We start from the raw sequence: 17,705 nt of genomic DNA, 5'->3' as shown, positions 1-17,705 counted from the left end.
CTATCATTTAAAAGTGAAGATGAATTTTTAAATTAAATTGTAGTCGAACATTATAGAAAATTTGAGCCTCGTAATTTATATGATACTCGTACTGTTAAAATTCAAGACTCAGCGATAAACTTCATACTAGAATTGATGGGGCTCTCATTCTGACGAAGAGAAACCCTCCAAAAATAAGCGTATGCCGCTATCTGCGGCGAGCACACGGTATTCTTTAGTAAAAGGCGAAAGAATAGTTCGCTCTGTGCCCACCGCGCGGCTGCGTGAGAACTGCTTGCTGTTTGCTTTTCTTTTTATAAGCACTTGATGGAAGCTCAGTTCCTTTTTTTTCGATGTGGGATATCTGATAATCGTGACCCTACCAAATACAAAGCAGACCATTTGATGGAACCAAGAGCTGGAGTAGGAAATGCAAATCAGTGACAAGACCTTTCTGTTACTTTCTTGCTACTGGTTCCATTTGGGTATCAAGTGATGAAGCTATAGAAACTGCTTTCTTTGAAAGAAGGTGTGCTGGCATGGACTACTGTCATGTTAACACCTATTTTAGGATCCATCTCCATGGGGACTAAAGCCAAAAAAATCAGAGTCTAGAGATATATTTCTTCTTCCCCCCAATTCTTAAGAGTGTTCTTTCGTATGCCTTGAGTACTGTTCCCCACAGCAGTTGTGGCGATTAGGTTAGCAAACAGGCCAGAAAATGATTGAACACCATGTGTTGGAAGGTCTACCGCCTGTTAATGCTAATTCAAACTCATTTCCTACTCCATTACTCAGTCAAATAATGATTTCGTATGCCTTGGGTTGTTTTCAAAAAGTTCTTTAACATTATCAATCTGATACATCGATGCTATGCATCTGGATTATCAAGTTTGCCTATTGGCTCTTCTTATTAACTCAAATTTTCTAAACTAGAACTGGGCAGGGGCAGTGACTTGTTCAGCCAAATCTTGACGGAGGCTCCCCCACTTGGGGAGAGCTTAGACCAGCACCCCTCCTGAGTGCACTGGAGGTCACTAACCTAGGCCACGAGCCTTCTGATCACCCATTGACCCTGTGCGTGTACGTCCCACATCCATTCATCTTCTACATGCTTGCCTTGCCTTCCAGCTTATGGCTTTCCGATGTGAGATTTTCCTGTTGCCATACACATCCTGTCATCTTCTACGTTAAACATTGAAAAGATTAGAGATCTGCTAGTTTGGAGCCATGACAACATGGATACAAGGTAATAGAAAACAGCGAAAGAGAGACATTTTGGTAGAATTCATGCCATTGTCAGGTTTCTCCACTATATGTTGCTACATCCATTTTGAATCCAAAAAGCCACTTGATGTTACCCCATTGGACTCATGTCATCATATATGCAAGTGACAAAGAACTTGAGATGATTATAAAACAGCTTAATTAGCACCGACACGCTTTCACAGTATCTTGAAATAGCACACCTTTCTCAATTCTCATGGAAAATCACAAGCAGTATTCATTGCTCAGTCAGACCAACACAGGCACAATATATGAGAAATACTATGAAACTAGATTTCGAAGCTAAATACATTAAGCAGTTTTCTATGTTTCCTACATAAGAGGTAAAGTAAAGGTGATAAGAAAGATGGCTACATGATTATGAAAGAAAAAATAATAATAAGCTCCCTTTTTTGCCGTAGCTACAAAAATGGTGCTGGTTTGTAATAGTCATTGCTTGCAATCTACAGGCTACATTTCTCAACACTTGCCCTGCCCCTCAATTCAGAAAGAAAAACATCAACGAACATGCATAGAACTGAATAAAAGCTGAGTTAGGTAACAGAAGGCATGCGAAAGAACAATGAGCTTAGGTGTAGTGCAACAAAGCACCATAGTTAAAACTGACAAGCTCCATAAGGAAATCTAAAATAAACTGAAAACACCAAATAAACTTTCACCATTAATTTCTTCAGTGAAAACAAAATATCGACTACTTACCTTGATGAATTATCTTCTTCCATGTTTACCTTTTTTGGATCCATGATCATGCAGTGTAACTAGTATTCTATGCTGTTCCTCAATCTTTGTGTTCTGTCTTCTAAATGTATTTACAGTTATATCCTGCATATAGGCCGGGCACAGAAAAATAGAAAGCCAAAGCAACAACATTTGCCATCCACTTTCGTTACAAGGGATACCATGCAGGGAAAAAAACATAATTGAAGAAGTTAAAAAGTACCCGTACTTTATTATGTATGTACATAAGAGCTTGATTCAATTAATTTGATTATGCCTTCGGTCTACTCTATCACCTCTATGCTCTCAATTAGAAATGAAACTCAATTATACTTGCCTTCTTTATACACTTAATTTCTGAAATAAATTTCTATCCTTTCAAATAAGTATGAGATTTGTCATCACTAGCATAGATTTATAGAATTGAGATATCGTATAAAATGAAACATAGCAAGCCTTAAGTGCATGAAATACAGAAAAAATCAATCATCACCACAACCAAATTGAGGAAAGAAATTAATTATAGCAGAACAGACTAGAGCTTTTTAAATGGGAAAAGCAAGCAGTTAGTGTGGGGAAATAATGCATAAAACTGCAGATAACCAGCAATGGTAACCATTGACGGAAGAGTGGCATTCTGGTTTATAATTGAAAATAGAACTTCACCACTAGCTACAGATAACCAAAAATGCCAACAAGTCTCCTCAAGGGGTGGTGGACCAGAGAAAGCAACTTCTCTAAGGAGCTTCAATCAGATGCACATGTATGCACTAGAAACTAGAGATATCATCATGAAAGAGAAATTTAGTTCATACAGTGATTTATCATAAGAAGAGTAATTTATTCAGACAAAATTAAGTCTGTAGAGTGGCTTAAATAAAGTTGGTTAAGATTTCTAAACCTGAAGGTTATTCGATGTGGTTTTTTCTCAATGGAAGAAAAAGCAAACACAGAAAAATCTTTAATATAATAGAATTATGAGCAGAAAAGAAAAGTATGAAAGTATACAAACAGTCACAATGCATGCATGAAATGTTGGCAAATAAATCAACATCAACTTATATTTCATCTTGTAAATTGGTATTCTAAGTAAGAATCATTTGCAACAGAGAACCTTCTGAGAATGCAAGCAGATTCAGGAATGGAATATATATTAACACAGCCTATGCATCTGCAATAAAAGATGCTAGCATAACTGCAGACATTCACCAATAAGATAAAAACTAAGAACTGCTAAATAGTTGACTCTCCCTCTCTCATATGACTAGTGCTAAAAAGCTCTGAATTAGAAACTGGGATCGTGCATGTATACCCAAATAAAATCCAATTAAATCACCACACTATCAGTTTGTATTTGAATTACTCCAGTGCAAAGTGTTCACCATTCTCCATTTCATAAACCAAATTGACCTCTCTATTACCAATTTGTGTGATCATAGCAACAGAGTCAGTTGAATTGATAGAGCTATAAAGCACAATCAGTGGTGCCTAATTTGCACTCATATCAGATATGACAAGCATTAAATTTCTCACATCTGCTCACTACCAAGAGGACAACAGCCTGTGCCTCAATCAATGATTATTAGCTCCCCTCATCCACAAACATTCTCCCAAAACAACCTGAACATTTATTCTTCAATCAAAGCAAACACTATAGGATGAGTTCATTTATGACAAGTAATCCAGCATCATATCAAAAAGAAATAAGACTACAAGCGACCAGTTCATCTAATATTTATTCAAAGTGCACATCTGCAGACATTTGATGTCTCTGACATTCACACACTGCTGTCCACTGAAAAGAGAGCGACTACTAACATACATATGAAACTCAAAAGAGAAACAGGATGATAGCAAATCCATTTTATTTCCTAGTCTCAGATTTAAGACAGTTAATGTCCATGGCCATCATCATGGTCATTGACATCAGCAGAGGAAGAACCCCTGGCAGTGCTACTCACAGAAGGATTGATGACTCCAGCGATATTCGCAGAGGAGGATGAGGTTGGATTTTCAGTGTCCGCAGAAATCTTCTCAATTTGCTTCAATATGTTTTCCTTAATTTCTTTCAAGGACTTCCGTAGCATTTCCAACTCGTGCAAGCTGAGTTCATTAATTGGCGCACCAAACAAAGACTTGCTACGGGCCACCTTCTCCAGCTCCTCAAGTTCCTTCCCTCGCCGCTTTAGGGCATCCAATTCTTTGAGGTTATCAAAATACTGTTTGTTAAGCTTATCCAGAGTGGCCTTGTGTTCAGCCAAGTGCTTGTCAAAGTCTGTGTTCCCAGGGTCAGCTAGCTTTTTCATAGCTGCCTCAACACAGAGATGACAAAGAGAGGAATGGCTATCACCACGGGACAACATAATAAGCAGAGTCTCAACAACACACAAGGTTTGAACTTCACTGACAGCCTTGGAGGCACTAGATCGACACTTCAGAAATTTATACACAATGGAGAGTGGTTTTCCTTCAATGGGATTGAGAAATGGTGAGGAGAATCACATTGATTTATAGGCGTGTGGCCCCCATCTAGTACACAACCATACTATTTTGTAAATGGTAACCTCAATATCCTTCCATATATTTTCTCAGCAGTTACGGAAAAACGAGTAAATCCTATCATTATAGCAGTACACAGAATGGAAATTTGTAATTAAAGAATACCCTAAAATTGCACAGCGAAAGTATTCGAGTGTTAGTAATTTGAATAGAAATGGGGCTAAAATCCAATGAGCCTACTAAAGTAAACAACAAAAGGAAAGTTCACGGATAAAGGAACAGCTTAGAACTTATCTCGTTTGGCGTCAGCAAGATAAGTTTTTCATAAATCAAGGTTATCCCAGACTGGCCCAACTCATCCTAGAACTTAAAATTATGCATCTATATTCAGTGAATCTCTATTCTAAGCAGTCAAACATGAAAAATCCCTAAATGAAGAAGATTACTACAACGAGTTTAAAAATTTGTAAGAAAGTGAAACTGTGAAGAGTCGGATAATAGTTCTGGCCTTAATTAATGCCATTGAATTGCTCTGTTATTTCGAGTAAAATAAAACATGGAGAAATATAGTAGCTGTCTTTATGTTATAGTATAAATTTATTTCATATTTCTTTTCAATGATTGAGTGCTTGCACTTGAATTGCACAAGCCCCGGTCATTTGAAAATTTTCCAACATAAGAACTGTAAAAAATTTCCTCATGGGAAGGTGCCAGATGACACCAGCATTTATAAGTTCATGTTATTTTCAACACCGATAATAGTTTATCCTTTAAACTATTAGAACCGCAAGGATAATAGGATGTTTTTTTCCTCATATACTTTCAAATTGATAGCACATAAACTCAAACAAATAGTTTTCATTGAAATGCAATCACAATCTCGTAGATCCGTCGTATTAAATTTCATTTCATCCCTTTTGTAAAACTAAAATTCTAATACTACTGATAGAGTCAAAGATGAAGCATCTCTACTAGCTTTTAATTATAGACAGATGTCATAGTCATTTATGATTATTTTTCAAGCTTGAAGCGCACATAATCGAAGTAACAAAAGAAGGCACATGTTGGAGTTTTGAGAAATGAAAAATCCCAATCCAACTTTGTAGCTCTTGCGATGATTTTACCGTTAGTATAGATTATAAAAGAAACTAGTGATTATATCCGACGCTTAGATTGTTAATAACATACACATAGAACAAGAAAAGGAGCATCATGGATCACAAGTTTACAGCACAAAAACATTCAAGTAGCAACACGTTAAGGTTCTGTGAATACCTTGTGTCAAGTCATGGAAGAAAATACCTTGTCAGCCTAATAGTTTCTCCAAATGATTTCTGCAAAGTACAAAAACTCCATAAGAAATCAGAAACAATGACTTGATAAATATCTTTTACCAATGTGCTTCAATTGTTTGGAATTAACGTACGAACTCATCAAGCAGAACAACTTCGCGCTGTGTGTCTAGTAGCTTTGATCCCATACAACATGGATTCCACCTCCACATTCCCATCATATCAATTCTAGCAGATGGGTTCAGAAGATCCCAATATTAGCATTTCCAAAATCAATGACATATCGAGCCAGCCAATCAAAAAGAAAGAAAGATAAGATGTTGATTGAAAATCAAACATCGACCCAACAAAGAGAAAAGGGAAAGAAATCAAGGGTTTGCATGCTTCTCGTATAACCCCTGTCAAATACTGTTAAAATTATCATTGAAGATAATATTCCAAAAATATTCACCTCTCTCTTTCCTTCCAAAAATAACTCTATCTCTTCCAAAACTCCCCCATCTTCTTTTTCTCGTCCCATCTTCTAACTCCACTTTTTTTAACACAATTGTTTTCTTCGACTAAACCAGCTCCTGTAATTCTCTAGTTCTTGGGAAAACACACGAGTAGAAATCCGAGGGTTAAACAGGTTCTAACTTGCAATGCTTTGTTTGGTCTAGGAGTGCCTAAACTAGTTGTTAATTGCTGGAGTGGCTGCTTCGGTTTTTGAGCCCAAGAAATTGCCTGAAGTGGGAAAGAATATTGGCAAGATTGTCAAAAGCTTCCAACAAGTTGGTGGTTCCTTCTGGCTCCCTTTTGATATTCAAGTAAAAGATAGAAAGTTTTGAATATTTTATTATTATGCTGTTTAGTATCTCGGTAGAGAAGATGACAGGAGATTTAGATTTAATTTGTTTTTATGTTTTAAAAGTATTTTTAAAAAAATTTAATTTTATTTATTTAAATTAAGTTTTACTTATTGCTAATGTTATAAATATTTTTAAAAAATAAAAAATATATATTATTTTAATATATTTAAAAACAAATATTTTAAAAATTAATACTCTCAAACTTTTTTTCAATGTAAATGAACCAATTAAGAATCCAATACAATAAAATAAAAAGAACACAAAGGGAGATGAAAGATTGTTAGCAATATTATGGTTAGTATACATTAATTTTTTTTGGAATATTTCTAAAAAAACATTTTTTAATATTTTAAAAAGTTTTGATTAAAAAGGTTTTTTTTAGTAAATTCATGTTTTTTCAGTTTTTTTTCAACAAATTTAATAAAAAAAATTATTATGAGATAGGCCTATTTATACCTTCTTTAAAATGCATCTATTCTATGTCATTTTAAATAAATATAAAGGTACTTGTAATAAAAATAAATGATTTTTATAATAAAAATAATTTTTAAATTAAAAGTAAAATAATAAAGATGGTTAATTCTATTTAATTTTTAAAAAATTCCAAACAGTATAAGTAAATTCAATTTTATAGTTGTTATATTGTTGTGAAAAAACATGCAGCAATTATTAATAAATATTACAATAAGAGATAAATTATAAAGAACACAAAATTTAATGTGGGTCGATAATGTACTTGCATCCACATGAGTAAGGATTTTTTTATTTTTTATTATATCATAATAAAATTACAAGATATGTGTTTATAGCATATTCTAAACCATCCAAAAAACCTAGCCACCCAAATAATCCTAACTGTCAAAAAAATATCAATAAATTTTTCTTGAAACTATTTTATCGTACCGTGAGAACATCATTGTCTATAAACCACAAATTACAATAAATATTTTATTTCAAATATAAAAATAATAATAAATTATCAACTAAATTCAATTATATAATTTAATATTTTATTTTAAATATAAAAATTATAATAAATTGTCAATTGAATTCAATTCAATATATAACTTGATTTTGTATAAATTTTGAGTTCAAACAAGTTGCTTGAGTTTTGAGTTAAGATTACAAGCAACTTTCTTAGATTATGTCTTAGATTAAGATTATTATTAGCAATTGCAATGCTCTTTTTATTAAAATCATTGTTAGGGTAGGATACGAGAAATAGCGAAGGTGTAATGAATTTATGTTGGAAATAAAATACACAAATATTTCAATACAGTTTTATAATATTATTAAATTATATATAAAAGGGCCTTATAGATTATAACTCTCACTATCATAATCTAATAAAAATTCTAATTAAACAAAGATTTTAATTAACTATTCTAGCACAAATTTTTTTACTCATGAATTTCTACGTACAAATTAGAGCTAATATCTAACACCTTCATTGAGCCAAAAAATTATTAAAACACCTTTGAATGTATATTATGTTTTTTAGTTTCTATCATTGAATTAACTCGCTAAACCCACAAGCCATGTTGTGAGATCGGGCTAACTCTATGAAAAGATAAACAAAAAAAACCATAAAGTCTTTTTTTATTAAAAAAAACTTAATGTTTAGAATAAGATCGAAAAGGAAAATAAATCCATAAAAAAATAGGAGCTTGTGTTAGCTCATAAAACTCGTAACCTGGATCATTTAATTGGAAGTATCAAACTTGAAAAAAACATGAATCTCGAACCTTAAAAAATCAAATGTCAACAGATAAAATTAAAAAAAAAACATTCAATCACAAAAAAATATAAAATATCAATCCAAATAATGAGGATCAAATTTGAAAGACAAAAACAAATGAGAGGATAAATAATTTTGAAATGAAGGGCTAAATTAAAATAAAAATCAATTTTACAAAAGAATTAAAAGAAGAAACCGCAAGAGAATTAAATTTTGAAAAAAAAAAAACAAACTAAATATTTTAATTAAATGATGGAATTGAAAACAATTGAAAGTTTATAAAAGAGAAAGGAGAAGAATGAGAGAAAAAAAAGAAGCAGGACCAAATCTAAAAAAGCAAAAAGCAAAAAATCTAGATTGAAGAATAAAATTGAAAAATAAAACAAAAACTTACAAAAGGACCAAGAATAAAAATAACAAATCAAAAGAATAAGAATTGATATTAAAATATACTCAACTAAGAGGACTATCTGAAATTTTAATTGACAGACATGAATTTCGATGGAAAAGAGAGCAAAAAAATAGAAAACGGCTTTGACAACAATCCGTCCAGAAAAACCAAACACGCACCGCCATTAGAAGAAGGTGACACCACAGGGAATCTAATGACACGATGGAAGATAATTTTTCATCGTCATACAACGCCACACGCGCCGTCTAAGCATGGCAGAACCCTTCCACGTCACTGGCACGTACCTGATAGATTTTGAAAACTAATAATTATTAATTAATGCAAAATATTAATTTACCCCTCTACTAATTTGTTTGTAACACAAAAAACCAACATGAAAATCCAAAAAAGCCCCCAAAGCAAGCCTTTTTTTTTTCTATTTCAAGGGTAAGTTAGTAATTAAATTATACAAAACCAATTGAAATCTCAAAAAAAAAAAAAACCCTAGCAACCAATTACATGATTCTTATTTTTAAGAAAGGTGAAAGTATTTCACGATTTTAAAAAATATAAAAAGATATTTGTACCTCCAATCAAAATATTAATGACAAATAAATCACATGAAAACATTCATTTTATCCCTGGGCTTAGCCTTATCGGTTGATTCGGTGAAGGACAAAATTATTAAATTATTATTATAATTCATAGTGTTTTGTATCTATAGACACAATATTTTTCTCCCGCATCCTATATATTTAACAAAGTTATTCAATTTGAAATTTTTAAAATTTAATTATTCATTTGTAGTCAATATACTCTTGCTATATTGCGGATTATTACACCGTATATAGAATTTCAAATTCATTTTGAATGAAAGACAAGAAAGCATACCGGATTGTGGATATGTATTTTGGTATCATGAGATTTGTTAACTAGAAATGGGAAGATAATGTTTGTGTCTAATACAATGAATTAAAAAAATATATTAACTGATAAATTAAGAAAAATCATGAATGCTAATTAGACTAAAATGGGAATTTAATTTTCCTAATAAAAAGTTTGTTCTTATGTGCAATGCAAATACAATGTATTTATCTTAAACCTAATAGGAAAAAAACAAAGATAAATTATAATAATCTCTTAGAAGTATGATATTACAAAAATCATCCAAAAGATTTATCTCTATTTAAAAAATAGTTAAACTAAATAATTAAAAAAAGTAAGAGAAAGGATATTAACTAAAAAACAAATTAAAAAAACTAATAATAATAATAAATAAATAAATAAGCTAGGTACTGCATTGTCATGCTTAAAACCTGTATTTACCTGATCTTGTGATAATTAAAATAAATATTCATAACAATTCAGTCTAGATAGACATATGATATGTCATTCACTCATTTATTTTGTGATTACATAAAAAAATTAGGATTTGAATTTTTAGATTTTAAAAAAATAATTTTCAATTTGTTTTCATCTAAAAACATCATTAAAATCTTAATAAACTTTTTTTTAACCCTAAAACACTACTTATTCACTTCAAAAATAAAAAATCAAACAAAATACAAAAATTCTTCTCACTCTATTTTTTCTAGAATGTCTGGAGGAAACAACCACCTACATTAAACTATGCTCTCTAAGTGCTTGTTTAGTAGCATGGTAGATATTATTTTTTAAAATATTTTTTTATTTAGAAATGCATAAAAATAATATCTTTTTTATTTTTAAAAATTTATTTTTAACGTTAGCACATCAAAACGATAAAAAAATAAAATAAAATTTAATTTGAAGCTAAAATATTCAGCCAAAATACAAAAAATTCATTGAGTCACAATCTATTTTTTTCAACCACCTACATTAAACTTTACTCTCTAAGACGAACGTGTTGGCACCAATATCAGCCCTTATCGTGCCAGAATGTAGCAAATCAAACTCCTTTTCTTTTTTTTTTCTTTTGTTTCTAGCAACTTTATATATTATCTCTTAACATTCAAGGCTGAACATATGAAAAAAAATGAAATTAGGTCTGAAATATAAAATCCTTAAATAACAAGGACTAATTTATGGAAAAAAATTACAAATTAAAGGATTAAATTGAAGTTTTTCATGCCTATAAAGTGATATAGATGAAAAAAAAGCTTTTTTTTTATTATGTTAACTTTAATTCTTATTTTTTATTTTTAATAATAACCTAAAATTTTATTCTGTAAAATCCATTTTCATTTAATATCAAAATATTTTCTAACACCTCATATATAAAAAATCAGACAAACCAAAAACAAATCCCAAAACATAAAATCAACAACCAAAGCAAAGATAACTAAGAACTTGAGGAAGCTAAAAAAAAATAGTGAGCATTTTTTTACAGTATATTTGGATTGAACAAATCAAGATAATTAATTAACAGTTTAAATTGCTATTCTTAATTAAGAAACTAAAGCAAACAAGTGTTCTATCTTTTTTATATAGGTTATTTCAATTAGGTTGTTCAAAGTTTTTACATAATAGATATTTATTTATTTTAATACCAAACTATTTGTTGGGATTGAATTTTTGTTATGTTCTATTTTTTTATTTTTGAAAACTAATATTTGTTTTATGGTTGAATGAGATTTTTTATGGAAAAAAAGTGATGAAATGAATAGAGGGAAAGTATCATTATATATATAAAAACAATTCTTAAAATGGCATATGGGAGAATAACTCCTCCAATATAAATACATACATTAATTATCATTATGAAATAAATAGCATTAAAAGATCGCAAATCCCATATAAAAGACAACAGTGAAATTGCCATATTAAATTATTATTTATATACTAAAATAAAATGATGTTTTAACGTCGAAATGAAAAAATTATAGATTTTACTAATTTTTTTATTATATTATTACTGTAGCGATGGTAAAATTATAATTTTAAGGTTTTTTTATAAAAAAAAGGTTTTTCTTATATTTTTTTCTCTTTATACTTATATTTTTTTTATTTTACACTTCGTCTATTTATCATATTTTTTAAATATTTTTTTAGTTTTTTCCTTTTTTTTCTTTACAATCTTTTTTGAAAAAAATGTTATTTTTTATTTTTTATACTTTAAGTATTTATCACTCTACACAACTTATTTATAATATTTTTTTTATTCTTATCTTTATTTTTTCTAATTTCTTTTCTTTATTTTTAAAAAAAAAACTATTATACAAAAATTAAAAAAATAATATTTTACAGTAGCAGCAGTTGCAATAATATTTCATTCTTCTACTACATTAAAAATTAACTTAAAATCTTATATATTTTTATTATCAGGTATAATCTTTAATATATTTTATTAACAATCCATCCTCTCTTGCAAATTATACATAACAAGCAACTCCTACTTGATAATTGAAATCAAACACTCCAAAATATTGTGGTAATTCTACAGTTCTTGGAAATCGGCCTGGAAAGTGAAAACTATACAACCGTTGTAAACCGAACAAGTGAAATAAAAGAAAGAGATTTCATGTTATAGAGTTGTGTTTCTTGGGAAAATATATTGAAATGAAGAGAGCCGAAACTTAATCATTGAGCATTGTAGACATAAGATCCCATCAAGCCATAACAGTACCAGAATCATAAACTCAAGTAACTTGATAGCTGACAGGGCTTGGAATATTTGATGTGCTGAATTAGATGAAGGTAAAACTCCATCCTTGCAGTGTCAAACTGGCCACAATCTTCCCATTTTACATTAGAAAGGGAAAAAAAATCCTTCTCTTTCTCAATGAGAGTTGAATTGCCTTAAGCTGCTTCTTGCGAATGTGTAGCATCATATCAGCACAGATGATTGTAGTTCAAAACAAAACTTCAAACGGATGCGTGCAGCTCTGGAAAATCTCAAATCAGCCATGGTGATGGCAACCAAGTAGCTTCCACAACTGCTGCATATGTTTGAAATCTGCTCTCTGGATATATCACTCTCTGTGGTAAGCAATTCACTCCACAAATCAGCTCCAGCATAACCTGGTGCGGACATGGCTAATAGCACAAGATCAAGAGCATCAGGTGCACACTTTCATGTAATTCTTTATTAAGATCAGTACAAGAAAAAATGTTAGGTACAAATTCAAAATCAAAATACCTAAACAATAATTTATACAAGAAATGAGACAAATTATCCAAGAAATAATTTATACACAGACAGATTCAAATCAAATACAGTATGCTGTCAGCTCTAGTGCTAGAAGGGTCACTGTGAAGTCACTGGAACGTGAGAAATCACTCATCAAATCTGAAAATATTAGTGCAATAACTTGAAAGTGGTCCAAAAACCTAACCATTTTGAATAAAGACAATACATTGCAGCTGCACTTCATAAGAAAATTTCTCTACCTTAAGAGCTTCGACGCATAAATCGACTTATGATTTCATCATTGGATTCCAAATCCAATAACATCTGAAATGTAGACGAATCTGCAGAGAATCCTCTACCAACCATTTCTTCAATTAGTCGCACTGCATTTGATGGGTCACCGTTCCGAAGAAATCCTTGGATTGCAACGTTATAAGTGCAACTATTCGGCAAGCAGCCATTAACTACCATTTTCCTAAACATCTCACATGCTTCATTTGATAGTCCTTCTTTCAAAAGTCCACTGATCATGACAGTATATGTAACCACAGTAGGTTGTATTCCTTTAACAAAAAGATTGGAGAACAGTTCCCTTGCAGCTTCAAGCTTGCCAAAATTGCACATCCCTTGAATAAGGATATTATAAATGCAAATATGCGGCTCTATCTTGCTCTCCTGCATTGCCTTGAGCAGTCTGAATGCCTCATCCAAATGTCCATGTTTGCATAAGCCATCTAGCAAAATCGAATAAGTAATCGAATCTGGAAGCAGGCCATAAGAACACATCTCCTTAAAAAGCTTCTGTGCAACCTGAGGTCTCCCTGCTTGGCAAAAACCTTGCATAAGAGTACTGTAAGTGACAGTATCGGGAGTCAAATCTCTGTCATACATTTCAGAAAGGAGTGTTTTCGCCTCATTCAGCCTTCTACTCTTACAGTGCCCATTGATTAGTATGTTGTAAACTCGAACACTAGGTGCAAAACCCTTGCCAACCATGATGTCGAACAATTTTTGGGCCTCATCCATTTGGCTTTGTAAACAGTATCCGTCCATCAAAGCACTGTAAGTGTAAGCATCTGGTTCTACACCGTTTTCAGTCATCATTTCAAAGACACGCCGAGCTTCTAAAATCATCCCTTCTTTGCAGAGTCCATCAACCAAAATAGTGAATGTCACCGTATTTGGCATAACATTCCTTCCAATCATTTGTTTGAACAAGCTTGTTGCTTCATTCAACTGACCCAAATTGCAAAAACCGTGCAGAATTGAGCTGTAGGTAACAACATTTGGTGGAATGCCCTGATCCACCATTTCAGAAAAGAAGTACATGGCTTCATTGGCCCGTCTATCTTTACAAAGGCTATCTATGACTGTGTTATATGCCACCACATCTGGCTTACAACCTTTTTCTTCCATCTTCTTGAGCAACTGAAGTGCATTGGTCGTGTGGCCGATTTTGCATAAACCTTTAATTATAGTAGTATAAGTAATCAAACTAGGTGCAAAACCCATCTTTCCCATCTCATCAAATAATTTTACAGCATCGATGATTTTGGCCTTAGAGCAAAGGCCGTTAAGGAGGGTGCCGAAAGTGACATGAGTAGGTTGAAGACCAAGTTTGAACATTTTACCCAGAGCAGAGAAAGCAAAGTGAACATGATCACGGTTGGAGTGGCAGAGGCAGTTAATCAAAATGGTAAGAGTATAAACATTAGGTCTGATATTTGACAAATCCATTTGTTTGCAGAGGGAAATTACAGTTGAGTAATGTTTCTTTTTCACAAGGGACCCTAATAACTTGTTAAACACCACAACGGGTGGCAATGGACGAATGCCAAGCAACTGATTGAAAGAAGCAACGGCATCGGCAACACTATGAAGATTGTTATAGTTACTACAAAACCCACCATTTGTTATGGAGGAAGGGCTAATGTTGGTGGTAGAGGCTGTAGAAGTAGTGAAGTGCTGGTGAATGAAGAATAAGAAAGAACGGAATTTAGGAAAAGTACCCGTTTCCATTTGTTGTTGTTGAAGAAGCTGAAAAGCACAAGAAGCAGAAGCTACGAAAGTGCTTTTCCGCATCATCATGTTCGAAAGCGAAAGCGAAAGCGAACGCGAAAGCATGAGAAAAAGCTGCTGTCTCCTAGTGTTCTTATAAAGACTTCCGTTCAGTCTCACAATGTAAGTAGCCAATCTCTCACTCTCACAACTCCAGACTTCCGTTCAGTCTTCCTCTCGTCTTTAGTAATGAATGGATAAACCAGAAGGAACCCAATGGACCTCTTTTAAATCCATGTAGATAAACTAAAAACTATTTTTGTCACTGATTTTTTTTTATTTCATCATGGATTTATTATTTGAAATGGATAATTTGATGATAAATTGATGCATGATATAATAATAAAAAAATTATTATTTAAAAATAATTAAGACTTTAGAGACCAAGTTTGGTATTGAAATAAATAAGCAGGTTTTCTTTACTCTTTTCTTCTTTTTTTTATAACATTCATAAGTCTAGCAAGTCTGGTATTATTGCCTAGCTTTCTTTTTGTTTTGGACGAGGAGCTGGAGCTGGCCCATCTAGGCCCATGAGTCTAGACTCTTTGAGAGTTTGTTTTTTTATTAGAATTCTTTAGAATAATAAAATGATAATAATTTTATTTAGAGTATTATTTCATTAAATATTATTTTTTTCAATAAGATTATGACTTTTTTATATAAAATTAGAGAGCACTCTTTTTATACGCCCTTCATGATTTTTTTTCTTAAAGTTTAATCAAAATTTAGTATAATAAGATAGATAAAATTATATTTAAGATGCTATTTCACTGGGTATTGTTCGATTTGACATTTATTCTCAAATAAAATTCTAGTTTTTTCTTATAATGTTAGCAATAATCTCTTATATTATAAGAGGCGAGAGAAGGCAAAAAAAAAACCTGCCATAAACCTCCATGGACATGATTAAATGCCACCTCCAGAAGTTCCTGAAGATTCAGCAACAGCTTCCAATCTGATGACATGGTAGGTTGCCTTTAACCAAATGCATATTCCTAGTGAAGCTTGCATTAATTTCCAGCAAGAACAAGTCTGGAAATCAAAGAAGTTCACATTTAAGTCATTGAACAGAAAGATCATACATAGAGATACAAAAATAAGGTAAAAGTTTACAACTAGCAAGATTCATTTGCAATGCCATTTTATTATCACCAACATTCAGATACTGGCAACTGTATTCCCTTTGAAACTGCTACTCTCCATTTTTCCATTCTGATAGTCTTAAGCACTTGTAATAAATAAAATATATATTAGCAATATATAAACAATTAATGGATCATCTATTCGTATTTGAGAAATCACTCATCAAAGCTGAAAATATGAGTGCAGTAACTTGAAAGTGGTACAAAAACCTAACTATTTTGAAGAAAGCCAATACATGGAAACTGCACTTGATATGAAAATTTCACTTCATTTTTCTACCTTGAGAGTTTCCATGCAGAAATCGTCTTATGATTTCATCATAAGATTCCAGATCCAATAACATCTGAAATGTAGATGAATCTGCAGAAAGCCCTCTACCTGCCATCTCTTCGATTAGTTGTACTGCATTTGATGTGTCACCGTTTCGAAGAAATCCTTGGATTATAAGGTTGTGAGTGCAACTATTCAGCAAGCAGCCATCAACTGCCATCTTTCTAAACAACTCACATGCTTCATTTGATAGTCCTTCTTTCAAAAGTCCACTGATCATGACTTTATATGTAACCACATCAGGTTGTATCCCTTTAACAAAAAGATTGGAGAACAGTTCCCTTGCAGCTTCAAGCTTGCCAAAATTGCACATCCCTCGAATAAGGATAGTATAAATGAAAATATCAGGTTCTATCCTTCTCTCCTGCATTGCCTTGAGCACTTTGAATGCCTCGTCCAAAAGGCCATGTTTGCATAAGCCATCAAGCACAATCGAGTAAGTGATCAAATTCGGAAGCAGGCCATACGAACACATCTCCTTAAAAAGCTTCTGTGCATCCTGAGGTCTCCCTACATGGCAAAAACCTTTCATAAGAGTGTTATAAGTGACAGTATCAGGAGTCAATGCTTTATGAGACATTTCAGCAAGGAGTCCTTTTGCCTCATCAATCCCTCCACTCTTACAGTGCCCCTTGATCAATATGTTATAACTTCGAACACTAGGTGCGCAACCCTTGCGAACCATGATGTTGAGCAAATTTTGGGCCTCATTCATTTGGCTTCTTAAACAGTATCCATCCATCAAAGCATTGTAAGTGTAAACATTTGGTTCTACACCCTTTTCAGTCATCCTTTCAAAAACACACCGAGCTTCTGAAATCATCCCTTCTTTGCAGAGTCCATCAACCAAAATAGTGAATGTCACTGTATTTGGCATAACATTCCTTTCAACCATTTGATTGAACAAGCTTGTTGCTTCATTCAATCGACCCAATTTGCAAAAGCCGTGCAGAATCGAGCTGTAAGTAACAACATTTGGTGGAATGCCCCGATCAAACATTTCAAATAGGAATTCAGTGGCTTGGTTTACCCGTTTATCCTTGCAAAGGCTATCTATGATAGTATTATATGTCGCCACTGCTGGCGTACAACCTTTTTCTTCCATCTTCTTGATCAAATGAAGAGCCCTGGTCGTGTTGCCGGTTTTGCATAAACCATTAATTATAGTGCTATAAGTAATCACATCAGGTTCATACCCCATCTTTAGCATCTCAACAAACATTTTTTCTGCATCTGTGATTTTGGCCTTAGATAAAAGGCCGTTAAATAGGGTATTGAAAGTGACATTAGTAGGTGGAAGACCAAGTTTGAACAT

At 32.3% G+C, this 17,705-nt stretch overlaps 3 protein-coding genes and 1 non-coding gene across 7 annotated transcripts; all 4 read right to left on the bottom strand.

Annotated features, from left to right (window-relative positions):
• Positions 1-146: 146 nt before the first annotated feature.
• LOC112323917 (U5 spliceosomal RNA) lies at positions 147-261 on the bottom strand. The gene has a single exon (XR_002977462.1). It is a non-coding gene; the product is annotated as a U5 spliceosomal RNA (small nuclear RNA).
• Positions 262-769: 508 nt separating this feature from the next.
• On the bottom strand, positions 770-6,600 carry LOC112323770 (uncharacterized). Of its 4 annotated transcripts, none has more exons than XM_052446187.1 (4): positions 6,226-6,600; positions 5,909-6,002; positions 5,758-5,816; positions 770-4,512 (listed from the first exon to the last, which is right to left on the bottom strand). In XM_052446187.1, the coding sequence occupies exon 4, from the start codon at positions 4,344-4,346 to the stop codon at positions 3,876-3,878; it is 471 nt and encodes a 156-aa protein (XP_052302147.1). In that variant the 5' UTR covers positions 4,347-4,512; positions 5,758-5,816; positions 5,909-6,002; positions 6,226-6,600; the 3' UTR covers positions 770-3,875. The 4 variants fall into 4 exon arrangements, with proteins under 4 accessions (XP_052302147.1, XP_052302148.1, XP_052302145.1 ...); XM_052446188.1 differs by having other exon boundaries at positions 5,785-5,816; XM_052446185.1 differs by having other exon boundaries at positions 770-5,816.
• A 5,555-nt stretch (positions 6,601-12,155) lies between these two features.
• On the bottom strand, positions 12,156-15,230 carry LOC18110967 (putative pentatricopeptide repeat-containing protein At1g12700, mitochondrial). The gene is made up of 2 exons (XM_006389245.3): positions 13,120-15,230; positions 12,156-12,765 (listed from the first exon to the last, which is right to left on the bottom strand). Exon 1 carries the CDS (start codon positions 14,981-14,983, stop codon positions 13,121-13,123), a length of 1,863 nt encoding a protein of 620 aa, XP_006389307.3. The 5' UTR covers positions 14,984-15,230; the 3' UTR covers positions 12,156-12,765; position 13,120.
• Positions 15,231-16,322: 1,092 nt separating this feature from the next.
• Positions 16,323-17,705, bottom strand: LOC18110966 (putative pentatricopeptide repeat-containing protein At1g12700, mitochondrial). Its single transcript, XM_006389244.3, has one exon. It carries the CDS (start codon positions 17,703-17,705, stop codon positions 16,323-16,325), a length of 1,383 nt encoding a protein of 460 aa, XP_006389306.2.

This window comes from Populus trichocarpa, chromosome 13, assembly GCF_000002775.5.
Source record: "Populus trichocarpa isolate Nisqually-1 chromosome 13, P.trichocarpa_v4.1, whole genome shotgun sequence".
Lineage (NCBI taxonomy): Eukaryota > Viridiplantae > Streptophyta > Magnoliopsida > Malpighiales > Salicaceae > Populus > Populus trichocarpa.
Note: the sequence above shows the minus strand (reverse complement) of the source record. Positions and strands in the feature narration are given on the sequence as shown.

Bases quoted from the DNA above. Each gene is read 5' to 3' on its own strand.
- LOC112323770 (XM_052446186.1), bottom strand. From the start codon at position 4,346: ATGTTGTCCCGTGGTGATAGCCATTCCTCTCTTTGTCATCTCTGTGTT.
- LOC18110967 (XM_006389245.3), bottom strand. From the start codon at position 14,983: ATGCTTTCGCGTTCGCTTTCGCTTTCGCTTTCGAACATGATGATGCGG.
- LOC18110966 (XM_006389244.3), bottom strand. From the start codon at position 17,705: ATGTTCAAACTTGGTCTTCCACCTACTAATGTCACTTTCAATACCCTA.